The sequence below is a fragment of the Schistosoma haematobium genome (assembly GCF_000699445.3).
Source record: "Schistosoma haematobium chromosome Unknown HiC_scaffold_67, whole genome shotgun sequence".
Taxonomy (NCBI): domain Eukaryota; kingdom Metazoa; phylum Platyhelminthes; class Trematoda; order Strigeidida; family Schistosomatidae; genus Schistosoma; species Schistosoma haematobium.
Window position 1 is genome coordinate 274,374 of NW_026137012.1, and position 24,808 is coordinate 299,181.

At 39.4% G+C, this 24,808-nt stretch overlaps 2 protein-coding genes across 2 annotated transcripts; both read right to left on the minus strand.

Moving 5' to 3' along the window:
- Window positions 1–1,763: 1,763 nt before the first annotated feature.
- On the minus strand, window positions 1,764–6,251 carry MS3_00011089 (uncharacterized protein). The gene has a single exon (XM_051219495.1). The coding sequence runs from the start codon at window positions 2,684–2,686 to the stop codon at window positions 2,330–2,332; it is 357 nt and encodes a 118-aa protein (XP_051064142.1). The 5' UTR covers window positions 2,687–6,251; the 3' UTR covers window positions 1,764–2,329.
- Window positions 6,252–12,127: 5,876 nt separating this feature from the next.
- Window positions 12,128–17,789, minus strand: MS3_00008895 (uncharacterized protein). The gene has a single exon (XM_051217243.1). The coding sequence runs from the start codon at window positions 16,578–16,580 to the stop codon at window positions 13,644–13,646; it is 2,937 nt and encodes a 978-aa protein (XP_051064143.1). The 5' UTR covers window positions 16,581–17,789; the 3' UTR covers window positions 12,128–13,643.
- Window positions 17,790–24,808: the final 7,019 nt, after the last annotated feature.

The window sequence follows — 24,808 nt, forward strand, 5'->3', positions numbered from 1 at the left end:
CTATTATATTAAGCAACAACATTTTCATTTTCAGATCTCTATTAAAACTATTATTCATAAACATATGTGGTGATTATGTTCACGAGAATAATACGGTGACTTTCACTTGTTATGTAAATGAAATGTACCCAGGTGATAGATACTCCTGTGACCGAAATATTGATGTAGCTCTTCAATAAGCTGATATCAAAAACCAAGACAACTGCCCACTAGAAGAGATATTTTTAAAAAATAAAATAACACGTTGATGTACAAAGTATTGCCAGAAAAATAAGTATAATTCAATACTATAGGCGAGTAGAGTAAATCCATTTTGAAGGTGTTTAACTCTACAACGTATATAAGACCTTCCCTATCATATCAATACTCTTCAGAAATACACCTTACTCTTACATCTTTTCAACTTCTCTGCAAATCAAGTTTTCATCATGATTGATGTAGTGTTATCTGGTTTACTAAATATTATATTATGATTAGAAACAATCTGTAATCTTCACCAATCTTCTTCTATTAAACAACATAAATTCTTTCAGTATTTCCCCTAATTTTTAAACAGAATGATTCATCAAAACTATAACCACAACTATCGTAATACTTTTTCATTAATAATTAAATATTCATTTTATATTAAAAATGTACTGTATTCAGATTCAACGGAAATGTTTATTTACCACATTCATAGTCTTTTTAATGACACAATAGTATAGTCCATATTATTATTTTGACAACTGTTTCACAATGTTTTAGAAATTCTGTAGCGTTGCCAACTTCATTGACGTTTGTTCTGGGTACACTACTCGAAAACCGATACCATGCAGATAATATAATATAGTCATGTTGAACAGAAACTTAATTCTTCCGTACGGTCTACATGGTAATCCGAAAATATCTGGGCGATATCTTATACATCTAAACTCAGAATACTACTGCCTTGCAACTTGTTTATCTCAATGGTTAGGTCGACAGTTGCCAGTAAAGTTGAGTGTGTGTGTGTGTAGTTGTCGTCACTTGTGTTAGAAGTCTGTGCAACCTTGGTTATTTCATAGTTGGTGAAATCTTGTTGTTATCGATTTCATTTTCATCAAGTTGATTCATCTTCCCCACAAGTGCTTGTTAAAAACAAAAAACAGGTGTGCTGTTCAGTGTTTCGATCTGTACTGCATTACTAGTGTAGGGTGTTTTCTTGGAATATAAACTATGTTTGCATTACAATAATCTGGTCAAAATTATCATGAAATCACTACCCGCGCATGTTGGAACCACTGAAGTAGTTCCAAAGTTAAGCAGATGCCACTGCTGTTTCCACAGCTTTTCTTATATCATTCCACGCTGCCTCGAAGTGAGCATCACTTACATGGCTGCCTAATTGCTTTCACGAAAAGCGAATGTAGTGCACAATGTTATGGGGCTTAAGTTAGTATGAAATAATAATCAGAAGCCCATGTAAACATTTGTTGTGCGAATAAAATATTTAGTGTAACTTGAATCATGAACTGGATTGGGAATAGAACTTGTAAATGAACAAACTATTTTTACGAATGCTTATTGTGAAATTCAAATCACTCTCTGATGTTGAACTTTCAATTTTTTTCTTTATAAGACAAATCTTTTTCGATGTTAACAGATGACTGTTGTCTAAAGTTGATCTCTTTAAGATATTCCGTTTGTATACATGTAGGCATGATTATTTCATATATTTGTCCAATGAAATGGTATATAACATAAACGTTGTAATAAGAGCAAGAAATAAACGTCTAGAAAAACAAAACCCCATTCTATTTGGTAGTAATGAATACATTCAGTGAGATAAAACTCACGGGCGCAGAAAACTTATACAATATACAATAAAACTACATAGCGCGGAGAAAAATAATAAACTACACTATCAGTTAACCAAAAGGAACATAATCATAAATGAATCTTTTCAAAGTTATTGCTTTTATTATCGTATCTAGAAATTGAAACTGACATCAATTGTTAGGAAAGTAAAACAATTAACCGCAAAAAAATAATGTAGATAACTACAAAACTGACATCAGAACGTTTATTAGTGTAAAAATGTCAGACTGCAGAGCGTAGATTCGCAAAGGAGTGTGTGTGTGTGAGAGAGAGAGACAGAGAGAGAAATAATATAATGGAGTACTTACATACAAATTCGTTTTATTGTTTATTGTTTCTAAAAAGAAAGTAACTAAAGAACATCAAACGATAATCTGTTATTTATTAAAAGTAAATCACTCCAGTGGTAACGCATTTTATTCCACGGTAATTTTTAAAATGTTAACATCACAGAAAACAGCAGAGACATATTATCACAGTTACATATACTTCACGATAAATTAATTAGACCATGTTGTACAGAAGGTTTCTGGTTATTACCGTAATATTCATCCATCTCACCTTGTTCCCGAATATTATTTATTTCATACCGACGTTGTTCATCCTCCATATGTGCACAATATGAATAGATGCCATACAACACGCGTAATACAGCACTGCTATCGCCTGCAACAATTTCTTCAAGTTTTGCTGGAGGTTCAACCATACCAGCTGCTTGAATAAGTTCAAAGGCTAGTTTAACATTTGATGTACACAATTCTTCTGTTGTTGGTGTTGGATAATATGCATGAAATGCTACAAAATAGCCATCAATAAGACCCATTAAATAGAATAAGTAAGACACCATCTGTAAACTAATGATCGTAGAATGAATAAAATGGGAACATTTCCTTCAGTTAATTATAAAACTAAAGAAAATAGATTTTACAAAACTGTGTAACTCGAAAACCAACCAGAGAGTCGTACAATACACTAAGTTAAATTTATTAGGTTACAGATACATGTATCATCTGTATAAAAACTTTGGTGTGAACCAATAACATCAGTCAATCAGTCAGTCAGTCGGCTACAACGTAGGACCAGGCACATATATGCATCATCCAAGTTGCCATACCGCATTAGCACAGCAAGATGAACACCGGATTCATAGGAGTAGTTAAGTCAATAGTGGCAATATATGAAAGATTGCATATAAGGATATAGTACAGGAAGAAAGATTTAGTACACAGAAAGGAAGATATGAAGCGATTTTAATCTCTTAGTTTAAGGGAAGACAGACAGTGTATACACCGACGCCACTGTGATCGATTCTGAGCCATCTCACCAAGAGTCTACAACCATTGGTTACGATAGTCACGTGGACCCTAACTGAGTAGTCTGCATCTACCAACATGGCTCAGACCAGATGTTAGTGTCTTCAAGCACTAATGCCACGTTTTGGTTTGGCCACCCCTAACTTTCTTCCAACCATCCCCAACACCCGTTAGCATTGCACGTCGTGGTAATCGGTGTTCAGGCACACTCAACACGTAGCCCAACCATCTCAGTCGATGAAGACTCACAACCTCATCAACTGATTTACCATACCCTATCTAACCTCACTGTTACTTACCCGGTGATACCAGCAGATGCAAGCAATATTTCTAAGACATCTGTTTACTTATTTATTTATTTAAACATATAAACATTAGTACAAGGAGGCACCAAGTAGATATGCGTCATAATGTCACACCAACATCAATGGTGGTCGGCGAAAAGTTTCACAACAGCGATCATAAAATAGTCCTCTGCACCATTCCGATTCTTGCCATATGCAACAAATTAAAGACATTAAACACGCGATTCCAATATAGAGACTATGCAAACGCTGACTGGGAAAACTTTCGATTTCTAATAAAGCACTCTGACTGGGGCAGTTTCTTTACCAGTAATAACCTCTTAGAAACATTAGAAATATTCAATATCACCACCAAATCTGCACTAGACACTACTATACCCTCTAAAATTGGTTTTAAAACAATTACTCCCTATGTAAACTAAAAGACTAGGTCTAAACTACGAAAACCGAAAAGGATGTACTAAATATAAAAAGACTTCAGTGCCCTGCACCAGATATACTCTGTACTTGACGGAGTACAAAGTCAACACAACAAGCATAAACAGGTAGAGGAACGTACTGCGCTCGCTGCTGCATCTAAAGCCCAAGCCCTATGTCGTCTCCTCACGAAACGCATAAGAAAGAACACAGACCACAACATTCACTCCTTACTGCACGATGGAGTAACGTATAATGACCAAACCGTCATATGTGAACTATTAAGTGAATGGTTTCCTCACAATCGGAATACATCTGATGCTCCAGATATCGACATAAAGTGCACCGGCAAAAACTATCTTAGTACCATAAACTTCGACATTAGGAGTATACATACCGCCATTAAAACCCTTAAGCCAAATGCGAGTTCTGGTGCCGATGATATCCCTTCAATCGTTTATAAAATGTCAGGACCGGACATACAGACGCTACTACTCAAAATATACACATTATCTTTAGAGACAGGTACATATCCGGAAACCTGGAAGGTAACGTATGTTCTTCCCAAACACAAATCCGGACCGAGAAACCTGGTTGAAAACTACAGACCTATAAATATCACTCCAGTCATATCACGCATAATGGAAAAAGTGATACAAAATCAACTATCTGATCACCTACTCAAGGAACATCTAATAGACCCGTCACAACACGGCTTCATTAGAACAAGGTCGTGCAGTACATGCCTGATAGACTTCTTTAACGAGGTTACTCGTATACGTGACCAGAAGAAACTAGTTATCATACTATACCTCGATATTAAGAAACCCTTTGATAAAGTACTTCATAATCTTCTAATCAACAGACTTAAGTCAGTTGCAATTATAAATCCCCTTTTGCAATGGATCAAGTCTTTCCTTACGAACAGATATCAAATAAATAACATTAACTCTAAAACATCTACACCTCGACCAATAACCAGTGGTGTTGTGCAGGGTAGTGTCTTGGGTCCATTGCTCTTTATAATCTACATCAACAATATATGCAAGTGTTTTAGCACAGGTAAGACCTACCTCTATGCCGATGACTTAAAAGTCATCTATAAAACTGACATTTGCGATTTACGCGGTACTATGCAAACAATCCAACATGAACTCAACATGGTAGACAACTGGTGCAAACGCTGGAGGTTAGAGCTCAACACAGAGAAATGAGGCTGGTTATGTATAGGAGACACATCTCTTAAAATGAAACACTTAGCAATCACACACTGCCCAGACTGGCATCAGTAACTGACCTAGGGGTACATTACTCACACAGTCTTAATATCTCTGAACACATCTCAGCCAAAGCATCCAAAATGCGGAAATCCCTTGGCTTTATTCTCCGTAATTTCTATCAAAATGAATCTAAAATCCTTCTTTACAACAACTATCCTACAATATACCCTTCTTAACGCTTATACTCCGATTGGCAAACTATACTTTATACTATAGTCAACAGAGGCACTGCATCGATGCTTTACCCACAGTCCATAGCTTGTAACTGCCTGATAAGCTTGTAAAATGGTACTAATAGAAATAGTGCTTTCCAACAGGTTGTGAAACAGAGGATTGTGTGAGGTATGACGTATATACAAAAATAAGCCTAAATGAGCCTAACATTACAAAAGGAGGGAGGGTGGAGTTACTGACCAGCAAGCATTGATGGTGAGGGCGATAACTTTAATCCACCCGTGTTTGCGGGGACAGAACATTTTGTATGTATCAGGCTCCTCATGATTGAGAATAAGTCAGTCAATCTGTGATATAAATTGTCTTCCTACGCTCACCACTCAGACTCATGTTTCCAATATTATGCTGGATTAGCTATTCTACTAAGACAACCTATAACATGCTAACTCGAACTTTCACACAAGGATTGTGTAGCTGGCATCGGACAGACGAAAAAATAAAAAAAATTAGACAACAAAATATATAGTCATTAGTATTCTTAACACTTCACCCTCTATATACACACCCTCCTAATAAACCGCTTCCCTTGTACCAACCTTGACTTCCCTTCCTTCATGTGAGCTTACTCCAACTTGTTAAACGACACAACTCATTGTTCTTCATTAGTACATTCTCTAATATGGAGCCTCTGACTTCACTTCATTCTAACAAGACATAATATGAATTTATTCTAATTTATTATACCTCTGCCCGTTCTACTACACAATGTTAAGCAACGTTTGGCGTTCATATCCAAGTGCCTTGCTGCTCTTCTGTTTCTCTTTTTTTTTCTTCAGAATCTTGCTCTGAGAGCACAGCTATGAAACTTCTGACGTTTGGAACAAACTTGACGTACGCGTCCTCTCAAGGTCATAGTTTACAGCAAGCGCTCTACGATATCAAATGTTCAAATGGTTCAAATGGTTGTGGACGGAATAGAAGAAGCTCTCGCTTAACAGGCTTCCGTGTCTAGTAGCAGGGGATCACCAAATCCTCCAGGCAGGAACCTAGGTATGTTAACAATAAAAGAGGAAAAGAGATTGGTAAATCATAATGTGATGCTGTTCTTGGTCCTTAAGAATAGGTCAAGTTGCCTCTTGAAGGACTCCTGAGAAGTCGCTTGGACTAGCTCGGCTGGCAGCGAATTCCAGCTTTTGACAACTCTTAAGGAGTAGAAATTGTGTCTACATTCCGTCTTGCTATGTTGTGTTTCCAGTTTCTGGGTGTTACCCCTTAGGTTGTTATTCGAACTAAGCCTAAGTAGGTGTTCAAGAGGATGTCCAGAAGTGTTAAGTATACCATAAGCCATTAATAAATCACCTCTAAGACGCCTATATTCTAGTGGGTAAAGGTCTAGTGAACGGAGGCGTTCTTCGTAAGGCTTAGATTTGAGTCCTCGAACTGATTTCGTGGCTCGCCGCTGGATACGCTCCAAAGTGACCTTGTCCTTTTGGAGTGAGGGGGGGAGTACTATGTTTCCGTACTCTAAATGGGGACGGATGAAACTATTGAAGATTGTGTGGAAAGTTCTTCCGCAGTCAGCAGGTTGGTTATACAAGAGTAACCCTTCCTCAAACCATGCTGTTGGGGTGAGAAGAAATTTAAGGACAGTAGATAGTCATTTAAACCGTCGCATATCAGGGACTCCATGAGTTTTGAAGGTAATGACAGAAGAGCCACCGGCCGATAACTTGAAGGTTCATTGCGTCGACCACCTTTGAAAATTGGTGTGATGTGAGCCAACTTCCAATTTTCCGGTAATTTGCCTCGGCTAAGCGAGTGAGAAAACATCACGCTGAGCGGCGTTGCCAGGATTGAGGCTGCCTCCCTCAGTATGGCAGGATGATCCGTATCCGGGCCAGGAGAAGTGTCTAGTCTCATGTGCTGCAATTTCCGGAACACCAAGTCAGCGCTTAGGTCTACTTCAGAAAGTCCTGTGGAATTGCAGATGAAACTGTCGTCAGTAAAGTTGATGTCAGCCGGTTGAAATGTTTGAGAGTAATGTGCCGCCAGAAGGTTAGCGGCGTCGCCATCATTGTTCGTCGGGCCGTTAAGACCTACCAGTTGAGAAACTCCTGTTTTGGCTTGACGAAGAGAGGCTGCATAACGGAATAAGCTTCTAGGGTTAGAGGCGAATTTGTCCATAAGCTTTGTTTGGTACAGAAGCCTGTCTTCTCTTATAGCCTTCGTGCATATGTTCCTGATATGTTTATATTGCCTATACGCTCCATCGTTATTAGTTCGTTTGTATTCCGCCCAGCAGTGCCTTTTGCGGCTTAGCAGGCGAAGGGTACGGTTCTTGATTACTGTAGGTGGCTTGCAGCTTTTGGGAACCGTTTGAGGAACTGAATGGTCTGTAGCACATAAGAGCGTGTGCAGTAAGAAGTCCCAATGACCATCCACATCGAGTTGAGGGTGAACATCCCAAACCACCTGTTGTAGATTGTAACGACCGAACAGCCAATATCCGGTTGGAACAACGGACTGACGAACCCAAAATTTATTCGATTAGACCAGACCAAGTTCCTCTGTATAGCCCACAACGCGTCTTTGAGATACTCGTATTATATTATATCAAAACACAAACTCTGTGCTCAATATAAACGGTTCTAACTAAGAAAACAGAACAAATTACATCAAAAATACAAAATACCTCAAACGGTACAGCCTGTGCTATACAGTCAGAAGTTTCTCTAACGCAAAGTAGCGCTAAACAATGAAAGAGACAGTTAATACTAAAGGGTTTGATACCTGAGAATCAATACAAATATTCCCAATAAGATGGGATCAAATATCTATCTGCAGGGATTGCAGCAATTCTCCCAAGCAGACAGTCAGAAGGTTAACAGTCACAAAATGAACCACGCCGTGACCTTGAGCTTAGTCAAACACAACCTTACTGTCAATGGTCCGGCAACATGCAATAGAAAATTAGGTAACAAAAAATAAGTCTTTAATCAAAATCACATAATAAAGGCTTAAACGGGGGAGACTGAAGAACAAAAGACATGGTTAAACGAGATCGAAACAAAGGTTGGAATACACAAAAGGGAGAAGGAACAAATAAATGAAAATACTGTTCAACAAAGAAGCTGCAGAGGGATTTTTACTGTTCTCTTTCTGTTACACCGGCCCCCAAAATCCCTCCAGCTACGCAAAGACACCTTAGAATACATTTCTGTCATGGCTCTCCTTACTAACTGCTCTATATCAATGGGAGGCACAGGACTTACAACAGTACGCCTGTACATCCATAAACCTAAGCTACAATCTACAATTACTCGGCTCCCTCTAGAAGGCAGAGCTTTCGCACATCTCTTCTTACTACACCTTCTCTCATTCGCACCATCACTGTTCTTACCAATCCATCTCTGTCTGTCTCGCACTTATCAACCCGTCCCATTGGCCATGAACCCCGAGTAGTTGCATCGTTAGCCACTGGAACTACATCGCCTTCTTTTAAGTTTCTGTGTTTGCAAAACCATTTCTGCCTCACTTGCAGTAAAGGAATGTACTCTTTTATCCATCGACGCCAGAAGGTATTGGCTAAACAATTGACCTGTCTCCATCGCTTTGAATACCTATCCGCAACACTACACTCCACTCCTAAACCATCACAGTCTCTTAGTAATAACAAAGTGTTTGGCGTGAGCGCCAAATCATCCTTTTCATCTGACGTCACAGGAACGATTGGGCGGTTGTTTAAAATTCGTTCTACCTCCACAAAATAAGTTGCCAAACTATCATCGTGTAATATTTGCCCGTTGGAAATAGATAGTAAGATCCTCCTAACAGACCGTATTAATCTCTCCCAAACTCCTCCTCGATGGCTAGCTAGTGGGGGTTGAAATGCCAGTGTATACCCTTCGATACTGTTAAGTCGTTTATTTTATGCTTGTCCCACACACTCATATTAGCCCGTAATTCGGAAGTAGCCCCGACAAAGTTAGTTCCATTGTCGCTATAGATTTCCTTAGGAGTTCCTCTCCTCCCTATGAAACGTATTAAGGCCATTATAAAAGCATCAGTACTCAAATTGAAAGCTACTTCCAAATGTACGGCACGTGTTTGGAGACACGTAAATAGGCATCCATATCTTTTTCCTCACTTCTTCCCCGACGAACTATCAACGGCCCAAAATAGTCTATCCCGACGGAGGAGAAGCAAAACCAGCCTTGCTGCACTCGACACTTGGGGAGAGGTGCCATCATCTGTTGGCCTAATGTGGCTTTCGCGCGTATACACCTCACACATCTACCTATCACTCGTTTAACTGCACTGGTTCCTTTAACAATCCAATAATTTCTTCGTATGGTAGCTAACACTTGTGATGTCCCGGTGTGACCTTCTAGGTGGTGATGGTGTCTAATAATAAGTTCTGTTACGGAGTGATGACTGGGTAAAATTACCGGATGTCTGATTGAGAGTGGATAATCCGAGCAATTTAATCGTCCGCCGACACAAAGCAATCCATCGATTAGCGTAGGTGAAAGATTTTTTAGCTCTTTTATATCAGTTGCGCTTACGCCATTGCATCGAGACACTTTTACTGCTTCCCCATACACTTCCTTCTGCACTAAGGCTAATATCTTGTGTTTAGCTGCATCCAATTCATCAACTGACAGATAGCCCACACTTAGGGACCTGTCCTTGTGATGGGAGTACATGATGGTTATATAGGTCACGTATCTTCTGAGCCATGCTACCGCTTTAATCAGCTTTATCCAATTTGAGTGATATAGCAGAATTGGACTTAAGCTATGTTTTAGCGCAACTGCGTTGGTCGTGTGACATCTTTTAAATTCAACATTTTCTGGGGGTTTTCGCACATAAGCGTTAGTGTTCCTACAGACTCCTCTTCCTTAAGAAGGAAGGACCCTCAATCTGGTTCTTTAAATCTAGCTCCTTCCGTATGCCTCGTGATGTCCAGTCAGCAGGATTTTCATTGGACTCTACGTGCCCCCACTGGTCCACAGATGTTAAATGATGAATAGCGGCCAGGCGATTAGCCACGAAGGTGGAATACCTACTATCTGTATTTTTATATAGTACAGTACTATCATAGAATCCGTCCAGAAGTGAGTCTTGTCAAACACCTGAGGAAGGTTCCTATTTAAAACTTCCCTATTCTAGCACTCAATACTGCCGCTGCTAGTTCCAGTCTAGGCACAGTCACCTGTTTTATAGGTGCCACTCTAGACTTACTATGGAGTAGAACGCTGTATGGTGTTCCACGAGTAAGCTACCGCACCGTAACCAGGTTCAGAGGCGTCACAAAATAAATGCAGCTCAATCGCCTTAAAGTTCTTTCTGTTTTCATTTATAATGCTTCGAGGAACACTGATCGTTCCGAGCCCCGCACAAACGTGACCCATTCGTTCCACGAGGACATAACACTATCACTCGGAGGCTGGTCCCAACCGATACGCGTTTTACAAAGATTCTGTAAGAGTTGTTTGGCAGGAAGGTATATTGGAGCTATCAGTCCCAGTGGATCGAAAAGAGATGAAATGGTGCAATGCTAACGGGTGTTGGGGATGGTTGGAAGAAAGTTAGGGTGGCCAAACCAAAACGTGGCATTAGTGCTTGAAGACACTAACATCTGGTCTGAGCCATGTTGGTAGATGCAGACTACTCAGTTAGGGTCCACGTGACTGTCGTAACCAATGGTTGTAGACTCTTGGTGAGATGGCTCAGAATCGATCACAGTGGCGTCGGTGTATACACTGTCTGTCTTCCCTTAAACTAAGAGATTAAAATCGCTTCATATCTTCCTTTCTATGTACTAAATCTTTCTTCCTGTACTATATCCTTATATGACACTTTAACAATCTTTCATATATTACCACTATTGACTTAACTACTCCTATGAATCGGGTGTTCATCTTGCTGTGCTAATGCGGTATGGCAACTTGGATTGATGCATATATGTGCCTGGTCCTACGTTGTAGCCGACTGACTGACTGATTGACTGATGTTATTGGTTCACACCAAAGTTTTTTTATACAGATGATACATGTATCTGTAACCTAATAAATTTAAATTAGTGTATTGTACGACTCTCTGGTTGGTTTTCGAGTTACACAGTTTTGTAAAATCTATTTTCTTTAGTTTTATAATTAACTGAAGGAAATGTTCCCATTTTATTCATTCTACGATCATTAGTTTACAGATGGTGCCTCCGCACAAACGTGACCCATTCGTTCCACGAGGACATAACACTATCACTCGGAGGCTGGTCCCAACCGATACGCGTTTTACAAAGATTCTGTAAGAGTTGTTTGGCAGGAAGGTATATTGGAGCTATCAGTCCCAGTGGATCGAAAAGAGATGAAATGGCTCGATGTGTCCGCCCTTGATTCAGAGACATATCAACAATAGCTTCCATACTATTAGATTGCGGAAAAACTTTCCTTACAATTTCCGAGTTAGTCACCCATTTTTTCAACTTGAAACCTCCTCGAGCCATCAATTCATTTAGTTGTACCACAAAACTTTTCGCCTCTTCATCATTGGGAAAGGATACTAGGCAATCATCCACATAAAAGTTGTTCAGTACCGATTCCCCTACGCTGTTATCATAGTCACTAGAGAACCTTTGAGCCGTCTTCATCAATGCAAAGTTTGCACAGAAGGGTGAGGATATTGCCCCGAAGGGATGTGATGTCATCTGATACTCCACCGGTTCCTTCTCGATATCACCCTTCGGCCACCAAAGGAAACGTAGCGCTCCACAATCGGGCTTCGAGACCTTTACTTATAATAATAATAATAATTTATTCTCAAATAACAGTTTGTTACATGAGGCATGCCAGTTTACAGGCAAGATCAAATTGATACAAATGATACAATATACACTGTATTAAATTACATAGCTGGGTTGAAAATTTATAAGACATGAATGTAGATTGTTTTAATCAGTACTATAGTTGGCGCGCTTCACGAGAGTTGCGTTGCGAATGTGCGACTGACGATCAAGAATAGGTCCATTGAAGGTATGAGCTTCTAGAAATCGCAACCTTATGTCCCTTTGGGATATCCAAGGCTTTAAGGATGGTGCAGGATGAAGTAACCTGTTCCATATCTCAAGGGAGCTGAAAGAGGGAGGAAGTAAAAGAAAACACGAGAGGCAGAGTAGCCAATATTCATGTAGGAATGTTTAAGGTATGATTACTCAGTCTAATTTTCTTTTATTAAGGTATTTGTTAAGAAAGAGCATTTTAATAGGTTAAAGAAAATAAGCTTTAGCAAGGTGTGAGTGGACATACAACTGACAAATGGAGGCGATTCGGAAAAGAGCTGAGAGTATAAGATTATGTGTGATTATAAAATAAAATATAGTGCTAGAAACAGTATTGTGATATACAACTGGCTATCTTCCTTTTATTATCGAAGCTATTAGAGCCCCTTTCGTTTTTTTTAAGGTTTTATAGGGTCTTGAGTAGGCTTCGTATATTAGCGAATTGTCTAGTTTGCTTGTAATAGGATTTCTGAGTAGGAAGTGAAACCAATTTAACGTTCGTAACACGATTTAAAGAGGTATTTTGCGTGATAAATCAGCTTCAATACCTTAAGTCCGTGACATCCCACTAAACCATAAGGAGCCGTAATTAAACAAAATGTTCTGCCCTACAGACATGGGTGGATTGAAGTTATCTCCCCACCTTCATGTTTGCTGGTCAGTAACGCCACCCTCCCTCCTTTTGTGATGTTAGGCTCTCCTACGTTTGTGGTAAGTATGATTAATGCTTTAATCAAAGTACATAGTTGGAATACACTGTCTCTACTAGGTCCATGTTACAAGCAAATCAGATATTTAAAAATTCTGTTTTATGGGTTAGACGTCCATATAGTATATCACACTGCTATGAAAATAACTAATGGTTTAAAGAAGTAAGGATTAATAGTAAATCAAAAGATATGAGAGGGTATAAAATTGTAGAAAAAAAAGAAAAAGACTTTAGGGTAAAAAAAATAAGACATTGAGAAACTCACAAGACTTTGTGGCCAAATTTTGAGCTTTGAATGATCGGCCTTAGTAGATCAGCATCCATAAGATTGAGCTATCTGTCTACTTGTAGTAGAAAAAAAAAGCATGACTTTTAGGAAGAATAATGTACATTTAACCTGTAGAGATTTGGGGACTGAAAGCTAGGGTTAGGAGCATGAAGTCATGAATAATGAATAGGAAATAATAGGAAAGGATAAGCCATATATCCTGTGATTTGGTTATATTCATATTAGTAACAGTCGAACTTGTTAGAATTTTGTTCTTTCTAGATACTAGGCGGTCCATAATAAAGTGCCTCATCGGTGGGCGGGAGTTCAAGGTAATGTTGAAGCTCTTTGGAGTCTAGAAATAGGGTTATTAGCTTTTTGAATCTGGTAAACGTATCACAGTTACGGATAGGCATTGGCAGCCTGTTCCACAATAAACTGTACCGTACTGTAAAGAACTTACAACGCATTTGTTTTTGGTGTTTTACGGTAAGTAGTGTATATGCGTTGTTTCTAAGTCTATAGGCTGGGTCGTGGGTGATAGTCGGGCAGGAGGTTAGAAAGGAGAGCCCATATATCGCTTTGTAGAGAAATATTAAATTGTGTTTTAGCCTACGGTGCCATAAAGGTTCTAAAGATAGATGCTTACATCTGTCTGTGTAATCGAGATTCGAGTTACATCCTAGTAGTTGACGTGTGAAACGTCTTTGAACATCTTCTACTCTTATCTTGTCTGCGATATTCATATTAGAGAAGACAAAAGAGCAGTATTCAAGGGTGGGTCGTACACATATTTTGTAGAGAGTAAGTTTACCCTCTGTTGTGAAAAAGTTTTTCATTATAAAACCAATTAGCCGTCTAGATTTAGAAATAATAGAGGAGGCATGTTCTTCAAAGTTTAGGCTTCCTGTGTAATTAATTCCTAAATCGTGTACTGATTCGAGTGTTTGGACTATACATTCATTTAAGTGAAGTCGCGGTTTATAGGGATGCTTTCCAAAGTGCATGATCCCGCACTTGTTGAGGTTAAATGGTAATTGCCATTTTTCACTCCATATAGTTAAGTTATTGAGGTCCTTTTGGATCTGGGATACACTTTCGCTTAGTGTCTCAGGCTTATAGCTGTATACTATTTTGAGATCATCAGCATATAAGTACGGTTTCCCAAATTCTATGGTGTTACATATATCGTTTATATACATAAGAAACAAAAGTGGCCCTAATACGCTTCCCTGGATGACTCCACTGGTGATTGGTCTAGGGGACGAGAGACAGTCATTGTACTTTACCATCTGTTTACGTTCTGTTAAGAACGAAGCAAACCATGAGTACAGTGGGTTGTGTATTCCGAAGGACTTTAGTTTGACGAGTAGCCTTTTGTGTGGGACCTTATCAAAGGCTTTCTTAAAGTCTAGGAATAGGACTGATACAAGGAGTCCGCTGTCTCGTTTCAGAGTTATATCATTCAGGTAGTCGACTAGGCATGTATCGCATGATCTGGACCTAAGAAATCCATGCTGGGAGGTCGACAAGAGATTGTTAGTTAATAGATGTTGGACTACAGCCGCCTTAACTACTTTTTCCATCACTCTGGATACCACTGAAGTTATGTTTATAGGCCGGTAATTTTCAACGTTTGCTTCAGGTCCTGTTTTAATTTTGGGAATGATATGTGTAGTTTTCCAGGCAGTAGGGTAACACGCTGAAGAGAGTGATATCGCGAATAGTTTGAGAAGCAAAACACACATATCATCACCTCCACGTTTTAGCATGCTAGATGGAATACCATCTGGTCCATCAGTGTAGGAGTGTTTCAATGTACTGATTGCTTTGGAGATATTTTGTACACTGAATTCTACATTAGTAATTTCACAGGGAGTTACTGGGATTGGTTCTGAATCATTAAATGGTTTTTTGTTAGTTAGTGAGAAACAAAAATGTTCACTGAATAATTCTGTGATAAGTTTGGGATCTTCGTATACTTGTTTGCCTTTAATGAATATACTCCCTCTCGATTTAGAGCGTTTAAGTTTATTTTGGAGTAGTATGGTGATTGCAGAGGAGTTATTATTAAGTTCAACTGCACGTTTTTTCTGTGCTACTGCTTTTTGTTTACTTATTGCCTTTGTTCGGACAAGTATTTCTGTCATCGTTACTAAAGAGGAAAAGTCATTTAAGTTGTGGAATCGAGTACAATGTCTTTGAACACGTCTTCTTGTACTGACCGGTATATAGAGATCTTTGGAGAACGTAGGTTTACAGTATTCTAAAGGTGCGATGTTGTTGATGATACTTTTGATGTTGTGATAAAATATATTGGTTAATGTGTCGGTATTGTTTGAGGTAAAGAAAGTTCTCCAATCAGTGCTTTTTAGGTAATTGTGGAAGTTATTCCAATCAACCTTGCGATAGTTTCTACGAAGTGTTACGGTTTTACTTATATCGGTTGTGGTTTTTACATTAAGGCTGCATATGACAATGTTATGATCGCTACCTGGGAACTTTTTTCCAATATACAAAGTATTGGGGATGAGGCCACTGGTAAAGACTAAGTCTAAGATGTTTTGATGTCTGGTAGGGCAATCGACATACTGAGTCCATTGTCCAAGCTCTAGACATTCAATAAATGATTCATAACGTCTCGGCGCTTTGACTGGCAGCCAAGAAATTTCGGGCATATTGAAGTCACCACAAATGAGCTTGCCTGTGAATGAGAGGGATGATGCTAGCGTGAATACCTCCGATAATACTGCTATTTCATCTATTGATGCGTTAGGTTGACGATAAACACAGCCGAGCAGTAAGGTAACGGAATTCGACGGCTTTAATACAATCCACACCGAATCCTTCAGTTTGTTTAGTTCAGGCATATCACATAGCAGTGAGTTCAGGCTAGAGTGAGCGTAAATAAGGCATCCTCCGCCTCGTCCATTCAATCTATCGCTTCTATATAGGGAATAGTTATCTAGAGATATGCTTCGGTCGGAAATATTACTGTTAGTCCATGCTTCAGATATCATAATAACTGATGGTTGATATATGGATACAAACAGGGCTAAATCCGTCTTTTTGTTGCAGATCGATCGAGCGTTGATAAGACATATATTAAGCAAGTGGCCTACTAAGTTAAAATGGGTGAGGGTATTTCGGATAAAGTCGTCGTAACCCTCGCGAGTGTAAGATGAGTTTGATGTGAGGGATTGGATGCTCTTCATTAGCTCGGTATTTTGATAGCTAAACTTATTGGGAGATGTATCAAATGAGCTGGTGAAGTTGATTGGGGAGTTTACCCAGGAGGAAAGGGTGGGAGTACTCTGTGATGGAAACTGTACGGAGGAAACAAATTTATGGTTTGCATGTGGTTTGAAATAACCTGGGCTATATGCTTCAACAGAGGTGTCACTAGGGGTCTTATTCCAAAAAAATCTTGTACAGGCCTACTGTGAAGTGTATGGTTATTTACAAAATAGTCTTGATGGTTAGACTCGTAGCCCCTGTTATGGCTTTTTACGTTAGCGCGAGAGGGGTCTGCTACGCGTAACTGGGAGGAGTTGCGACTGTTGTTATACATGGGAGCCGTTGTTATGTGATGGGTCGGTACTAAAGGGTATGAGAAGTTTTCTTTTTGAGAGTAATTACAGTTGCGATCCTGGGGAATGTAGGTAGGGTGTGGAGTGAGAAACCTATTATTACCATTCTTATTTATGGTTTTAGGCTTCAGAGGGAGATTTGGGTGGCCAGTTCTCTGGTAGTTTTCGTTAGTCTGCGTGTAAGAAGGCTTGCTACGTTGAAGCCCACCACCCTTTTGCAACTTGGAGGTGTTGAAGGCAAGTTATACGATAGCAGCGGGGAGAACCTGCTCACTGTTCTTGGGATACCTATAGAGCAGTTGGGTTCAATCTTACGTGTTTCCCTATTCGGTATCATGAGTTTTGTCTTCCCACCCTTTATTTTCAGAGCAGGATTCTTTCGTTGTCTTTGTGAGATGAACTTACGTTCATTCAAGTCTACTTGTGGAATGTCTTTAGCAGGACAAATTTTCAAGTGTATAGGTTTAGTAGCACATGTGTTGTTACACGACTCACATTTTAGTACATTACTGAATGAACAGCTGGGATTAGTCATGTCGTTATGGTTTTTGGTGTCAGTTGGGGTCCGTATCTTATCCAAAGGTTTCTGATCTGTAGACTCATCTAGATCAACAGAGTGATCAGCCGTATGTGGAGTGGTGTCATGCTTAATGTTCGTGTGTTTTAAACTATTTGCTGTGTTGCAAACTGTCTCTGGCTGATTATTAACTGTAACACTCCCATTCAATTTTATCGCTTCGCGTCTTCTTACACGACGTTGACAGGGCGTAGGGTCTGGAGTGACTTTTATATTTTTGTATGGAATTAGTGAGCTAATGTTTTTGCTCAAATCAATAAACTGCTTAGCATCGTTACAACAGCCAAACATAAACAAGAGGGGGCAAGTTGATCTGTCTGACTTTTTTCTAAGGCGGATGACTTTGCAGTTAACGTTCGGCATACCGCATGCTCTTAGGCAAATATCTCTTAACTTAGATGGGTGTGTGCGGTCGGGGAGGTTATACACAACTGCATTGAAGGAGGACATTACTCTCTTCGTCACTTCTTCAGCCACAAACTCCAAAATACACTCAGCTTTAGTGAGTTGCTCAAGATTTCTGTCTGTATCAAGGCCCCATATATGAGTGAGGGGTGCTAATTGCTCAAGTTTGCCGTTAATTTCGGATAGAGAGTTTTGTAGCTGTCGGATGTCATTACTATATCTATCAGTATTTTGGTGCGTATGAGGTGGACCATTGGACTCTTTAGTTTTTGAAATTTTAGACTTAGGCCTTGGTAGCACATACTGTTTAGTAGACTGTGCTGACTTTTCAATGCACGTAGGTATAGTGTCTTGTATGTCAACCAGTCTTACCGTTGGCATACTGCACGTAAAGATAGAGGGGCTGCGGATTTGGACCTTTTATTTGGCTTAGAAGTTGGTGAAATTCCTCTTTTACTGGAGTTATTGGACATGATATGAATATAAGTGAGCACAGTGCTCGTTAAATTAAATATAATATCTGAGTATTAAATGTTATTAAGTATTAACCTGGTTAATACTAGGATTAGAGACTGTGAGTATATAATAAATTGCAGACCTATTTACGACTTAAGTCCGCAATAGGTACAATACGAACTGGTAATTGTCCGTCGAATGAAAATAAGTTTTTTCTTATGTTTCGTGGTGAGATGTTCCCGATGTACAGGATAGGATGATAATCACAGTATAATACACCCTACAAAAGAGCAAGTCGAAGAATTCCTAAACCACGTGAAAAAATGTTACCACTTTCAAAGTTCGCGCCAGTTGCATGAACATTTCTTCCACATCCGCGGAAACGTAACAGGATCCCAACTAAACTTGCTGTAGTATCTGGACCTTGGTAAAGAAGGTCATTCAAGGATTTACCAGCCACCTTAGCAGCACAATCCAATACCACTCTCACTCTGCTTGGTTTTCTGGGGTTAATCACTGCATGATGGGGCAAGTACCATTTTGGACGATAACCCGGATCGAGTTGCATACCTGGAACCACAACCGCGTACCCTTTGTCAATCGTCTGCTGCATGGAACAAGTGTAGCTTTCCCGAAAGTCTTTATTGAATGTGAGTCTACGTCTTAGACTTTCTAATCTTCGTCTAGCTAGATCATAGCTACCAGAGACTACATTTCTCTCCACCCTCCAAGGTAAAGGGACAATCCAATGACCCTCGTCAAAATAAGTGTCGCGCTCCACTATGCCAACTGCTTTCAAGTCATTTAAAGATAATGCTTTATCGGAGGAGTGCACGTCAGCAAATTCGTAGTTATATATTTCCTTTAACTGCTCTACAGGGTTGTCAGACTGAGAAATATAATTTACCATCCTTTTACTGTTTTTGCTAAAGCCTGCCGGTCCAAACAGAACCCATCCTAGAAGTGTCCTAATAGCATATGGGCTTTTTCTTCCACCCAATCTTTGATCTAGGACCCAATGCGCTTCAGGCACGTCACAACCAATAAGCAACATAACTTCACCATCCACTGATTCTGTCCAAGGCAAGTCAGTAAGATGAGGCCATTTCTTGGCGCTGTCCTTCACAGGTACTCTTGGTCGATGCACCGGCAACTCATCAACTACAACAGCCTGTTCAATACTTATACATTCGTCTCCGTTCAATGAGTAAGCTTTAAAGGCTTTAGTGGTCGATCTGCTTAACTTATTTCCGTTGACCGTTTTGATGGTAATCGACGCACCATCTGACGATAATCCTAAACGTCGTACAGTGCTTAACTTGATTAGGGTCGTATCTGAGCCATTGTCTAGAAACGCATATCCAGAAACTTCCTTGTCCCCAGCTCTAAGGCGTACAGGGATCAGACCCAGAAACACGTCCTCTTTTAATGACTCTGTGTACCCACAGTGACTTTCTTTAAGCACTCACTCGAACCACTCTGAACTCGGATGGTTTTATGCAACGATGGGTGATGCCGATCCCGACAACCTTCGACAGTACACACAACACGATCTTTACAATCCACAGATCTGTGGCCCCTTCGAAGACAACAATAACACAAGCCCTTTTCCTTTGCTTTCGCCCACTTATCGTTGACTGCTAAGGTGGAAAACTGGAAACATTTATCCACACTATGAGTTTCTCCGCATATAACACAAGGTGACTTGCTAACGATTTTACCGAACGACAGACCTTGTGTGGAACAGGCCACCTTGCTTGCAACTCGTTTACTAGCAGTTGCAATCTGTCCGAATCTGCTAAGCAATATTTCCGCTCTAGATGATACAAATTCTGTTAACTCAGCAAAAGTAGGCTCTCTTCCATTTGCTGTTACCTTTCCTACTGTCTCAGCCCATCTCATCTGTAAAACCGTGGGCAACTTCTTTACTATACTTTCAATTGTCACTACGGAGTTGAGATCCGCTGAATAATCCATTTTGTTCTAAGGTTATAGAATAGTTTTCCATCTTTATCGCTAGTCTAGATAGACTTTCTGCGTCATTATGCGCAATATCAGGACCTTCAGTTAAATCTTTCATCAAAGCCCGACATATTTCGTGTGTTCTACCGAACAACCGTTTCAATATATCGCACGCCCTACGATAACCCAACGACGGTGGAAGCATTATGCATTCCTCTATGGCCTCTCGAGCCTTGCCTTTACAATAATGTAACAAGTACATGAGCCGTTGACCAACGTCATCAACCTTGGAAACCACATATAAATCAAATTGTCTAATAAATTTACAGTATTTAGCCGGTTGTCCATCAAAGGTACTTAGCTCTACCTTTGGAAGTTCAAGACCTACACTAAGAGATTCCAAGGTCACTTCCTTCCTCTTCGTTCCCGAATAATCTAGCAATTTTGACTTTTCTAGAGACTTTGTCCTAAGGTCATGAGAAGGACTTACAAACCTGTGAGTGTGCTCCTTTCCTCTGTCATCACAGTTAGAATCAGAAGACAACTTACTGCACGTGCTTTCGTTCAGCCTTAACGACCCAAACTCTCTCTGAAAGCACAGTAGTTGTTTCCTCTGCCTATCTTTCAAGTCTCTCATTTCTGATAACTGTCTCTCTTTCAACTCTGCTAAGGTAATTCTAGAGCTAACTTTACTACGTCTACTTACTAAACTAACATTAGAGCCATGACATGAAAATGCATCTAATTTGACTTGCCGTGCATCTGGAGGTGCATCCGATTGCATTTCTCCGTGGCCCAACGCCAAGTTTTCGTTGACCTTATTGCGCTTTCCAGGCATTCCAGAATTTGTCACTTGAGATTACTGTTCGTTTGAGAACTGTAACGACCGAACAGCCAATATCCGGTTGGAACAACGGACTGACGAACCCAAAATTTATTCGATTAGACCAGACCAAGTTCCTCTGTATAGCCCACAACGCGTCTTTGAGATACTCGTATTATATTATATCAAAACACAAACTCTGTGCTCAATATAAACGGTTCTAACTAAGAAAACAGAACAAATTACATCAAAAATACAAAATACCTCAAACGGTACAGCCTGTGCTATACAGTCAGAAGTTTCTCTAACGCAAAGTAGCGCGCTAAACAATGAAAGAGACAGTTAATACTAAAGGGTTTGATACCTGAGAATCAATACAAATATTCCCAATAAGATGGGATCAAATATCTATCTGCAGGGATTGCAGCAATTCTCCCAAGCAGACAGTCAGAAGGTTAACAGTCACAAAATGAACCACGCCGTGACCTTGAGCTTAGTCAAACACAACCTTACTGTCAATGGTCCGGCAACATGCAATAGAAAATTAGGTAACAAAAAATAAGTCTTTAATCAAAATCACATAATAAAGGCTTAAACGGGGGAGACTGAAGAACAAAAGACATGGTTAAACGAGATCGAAACAAAGGTTGGAATACACAAAAGGGAGAAGGAACAAATAAATGAAAATACTGTTCAACAAAGAAGCTGCAGAGGGATTTTTACTGTTCTCTTTCTGTTACATAGATAGTCATGTAGAGCTGGGACATTCAGCCGTTTAAAATTCCTACCAGACATCAAAACATCTTAGACTTAGTCTTTACCAGTGGCCTCATCCCCAATACTTTGTATATTGGAAAAAAGTTCCCAGGTAGCGATCATAACATTGTCATATGCAGCCTTAATGTAAAAACCACAACCGATATAAGTAAAACCGTAACACTTCGTAGAAACTATCGCAAGGTTGATTGGAATAACTTCCACAATTACCTAAAAAGCACTGATTGGAGAACTTTCTTTACCTCAAACAATACCGACACATTAACCAATATATTTTATCACAACATCAAAAGTATCATCAACAACATCGCACCTTTAGAATACTGTAAACCTACGTTCTCCAAAGATCTCTATATACCGGTCAGTACAAGAAGACGTGTTCAAAGACATTGTACTCGATTCCACAACTTAAATGACTTTTCCTCTTTAGTAACGATGACAGAAATACTTGTCCGAACAAAGGCAATAAGTAAACAAAAAGCAGTAGCACAGAAAAACGTGCAGTTGAACTTAATAATAACTCCTCTGCAATCACCATACTACTCCAAAATAAACTTAAACGCTCTAAATCGAGAGGGAGTATATTCATTAAAGGCAAACAAGTATACGAAGATCCCAAACTTATCACAGAATTATTCAGTGAACATTTTTGTTTCTCACTAACTAACGAAAAACCATTTAATGATTCAGAACCAATCCCAGTAACTCCCTGTGAAATTACTAATGTAGAATTCAGTGTACAAAATATCTCCAAAGCAATCAGTACATTGAAACACTCCTACACTGATGGACCAGATGGTATTCCATCTAGCATGCTAAAACGTGGAGGTGATGATATGTGTGTTTTGCTTCTCAAACTATTCGCGATATCACTCTCTTCAGCGTGTTACCCTACTGCCTGGAAAACTACACATATCATTCCCAAAATTAAAACAGGACCTGAAGCAAACGTTGAAAATTACCGGCCTATAAACATAACTTCAGTGGTATCCAGAGTGATGGAAAAAGTAGTTAAGGCGGCTGTAGTCCAACATCTATTAACTAACAATCTCTTGTCGACCTCCCAGCATGGATTTCTTAGGTCCAGATCATGCGATACATGCCTAGTCGACTACCTGAATGATATAACTCTGAAACGAGACAGCGGACTCCTTGTATCAGTCCTATTCCTAGACTTTAAGAAAGCCTTTGATAAGGTCCCACACAAAGGCTACTCGTCAAACTAAAGTCCTTCGGAATACACAACCCACTGTACTCATGGTTTGCTTCGTTCTTAACAGAACGTAAACAGATGGTAAAGTACAATGACTGTCTCTCGTCCCCTAGACCAATCACCAGTGGAGTCATCCAGGGAAGCGTATTAGGGCCACTTTTGTTTCTTATGTATATAAACGATATATGTAACACCATAGAATTTGGGAAACCGTACTTATATGCTGATGATCTCAAAATAGTATACAGCTATAAGCCTGAGACACTAAGCGAAAGTGTATCCCAGATCCAAAAGGACCTCAATAACTTAACTATATGGAGTGAAAATGGCAATTACCATTTAACCTCAACAAGTGCGGGATCATGCACTTTGGAAAGCATCCCTATAAACCGCGACTTCACTTAAATGAATGTATAGTCCAAACACTGAATCAGTACACGATTTAGGAATTAATTACACAGGAAGCCTAAACTTTGAAGAACATGCCTCCTCTATTATTTCTAAATCTAGACGGCTAATTGGTTTTATAATGAAAAACCTTTTCACAACAGAGGGTAAACTTACTCTACAAAATATGTGTACGACCCACCCTTGAATACTGCTCTTTTGTCTTCTCTAATATGAATATCGCAGACAAGATAAGAGTAGAAGATGTTCAAAGACGTTTCACACGTCAACTACTAGGATGTAACTCGAATCTCGATTACACAGACAGATGTAAGCATCTATCTTTAGAACCTTTATGGCACCGTAGGCTAAAACACAATTTAATATTTCTCTACAAAGCGATATATGGGCTCTCCCTTCTAACCTCCTGCCCGACTATCACCCACGACCCAGCCTATAGACTTGCGGAAACAACGCATATACACTACTTCACCGTAAAACACCAAAAACAAATGCGTTGTAAGTTCTTTTACAGTACGGTACAGTTCATTGTGGAACAGGCTGCCAATGCCTATCCGTAACTGTGATACGTTTACCAGATTCAAAAAGCTAATAACCCTATTTCTAGACTCCAAAGAGCTTCAACATTACCTTGAACTCCCGCCCACCGATGAGGCACTTTATTATGGACCGCCTAGTATCTAGAAAGAACAAAATTCTAACAAGTTCGACTGTTACTAATATGAATATAACCAAATCACAGGATATATGGCTTATCCTTTCCTATTATTCCTATTATTTCCTATTCATTATTCATGACTTCATGCTCCTAACCCTAGCTTTCAGTCCCCAAATCTCTACAGGTTAAATGTACATTATTCTTCCTAAAAAAGTCATGCTTTTTTTTTTCTTACTGCAAGTAGACAGACAGCTCAATCTTATGGATGCTGATCTACTAAGGTCGATCATTCAAAGCTCAAAATTTGGCCACAAAGTCTTGTGAGTTTCTCAATGTCTTATTTTTTTTACCCTAAAGTCTTTTTCTTTTTTTTTTTCTGCAATTTTATACCCTCTCATATCTTTTGATTTACTATTAATCCTTACTTCTTTAAACCATTAGTTATTTTCATAGCAGTGTGATATACCATATGGACGTCTAACCCATAAAACAGAATTTTTAAAATATCTGATTTGCTTGTAACATGGACCTAGTAGAGACAGTGTATTCCAACTATGTACTCTTTGATTAAAGC

What these genes read in the sequence shown, in the direction of transcription:
- MS3_00011089 (XM_051219495.1), bottom strand. Translation starts at nt 2,686, where the DNA reads ATGGTGTCTTACTTATTCTATTTAATGGGTCTTATTGATGGCTATTTT.
- MS3_00008895 (XM_051217243.1), bottom strand. Translation starts at nt 16,580, where the DNA reads ATGAAGAGCATCCAATCCCTCACATCAAACTCATCTTACACTCGCGAG.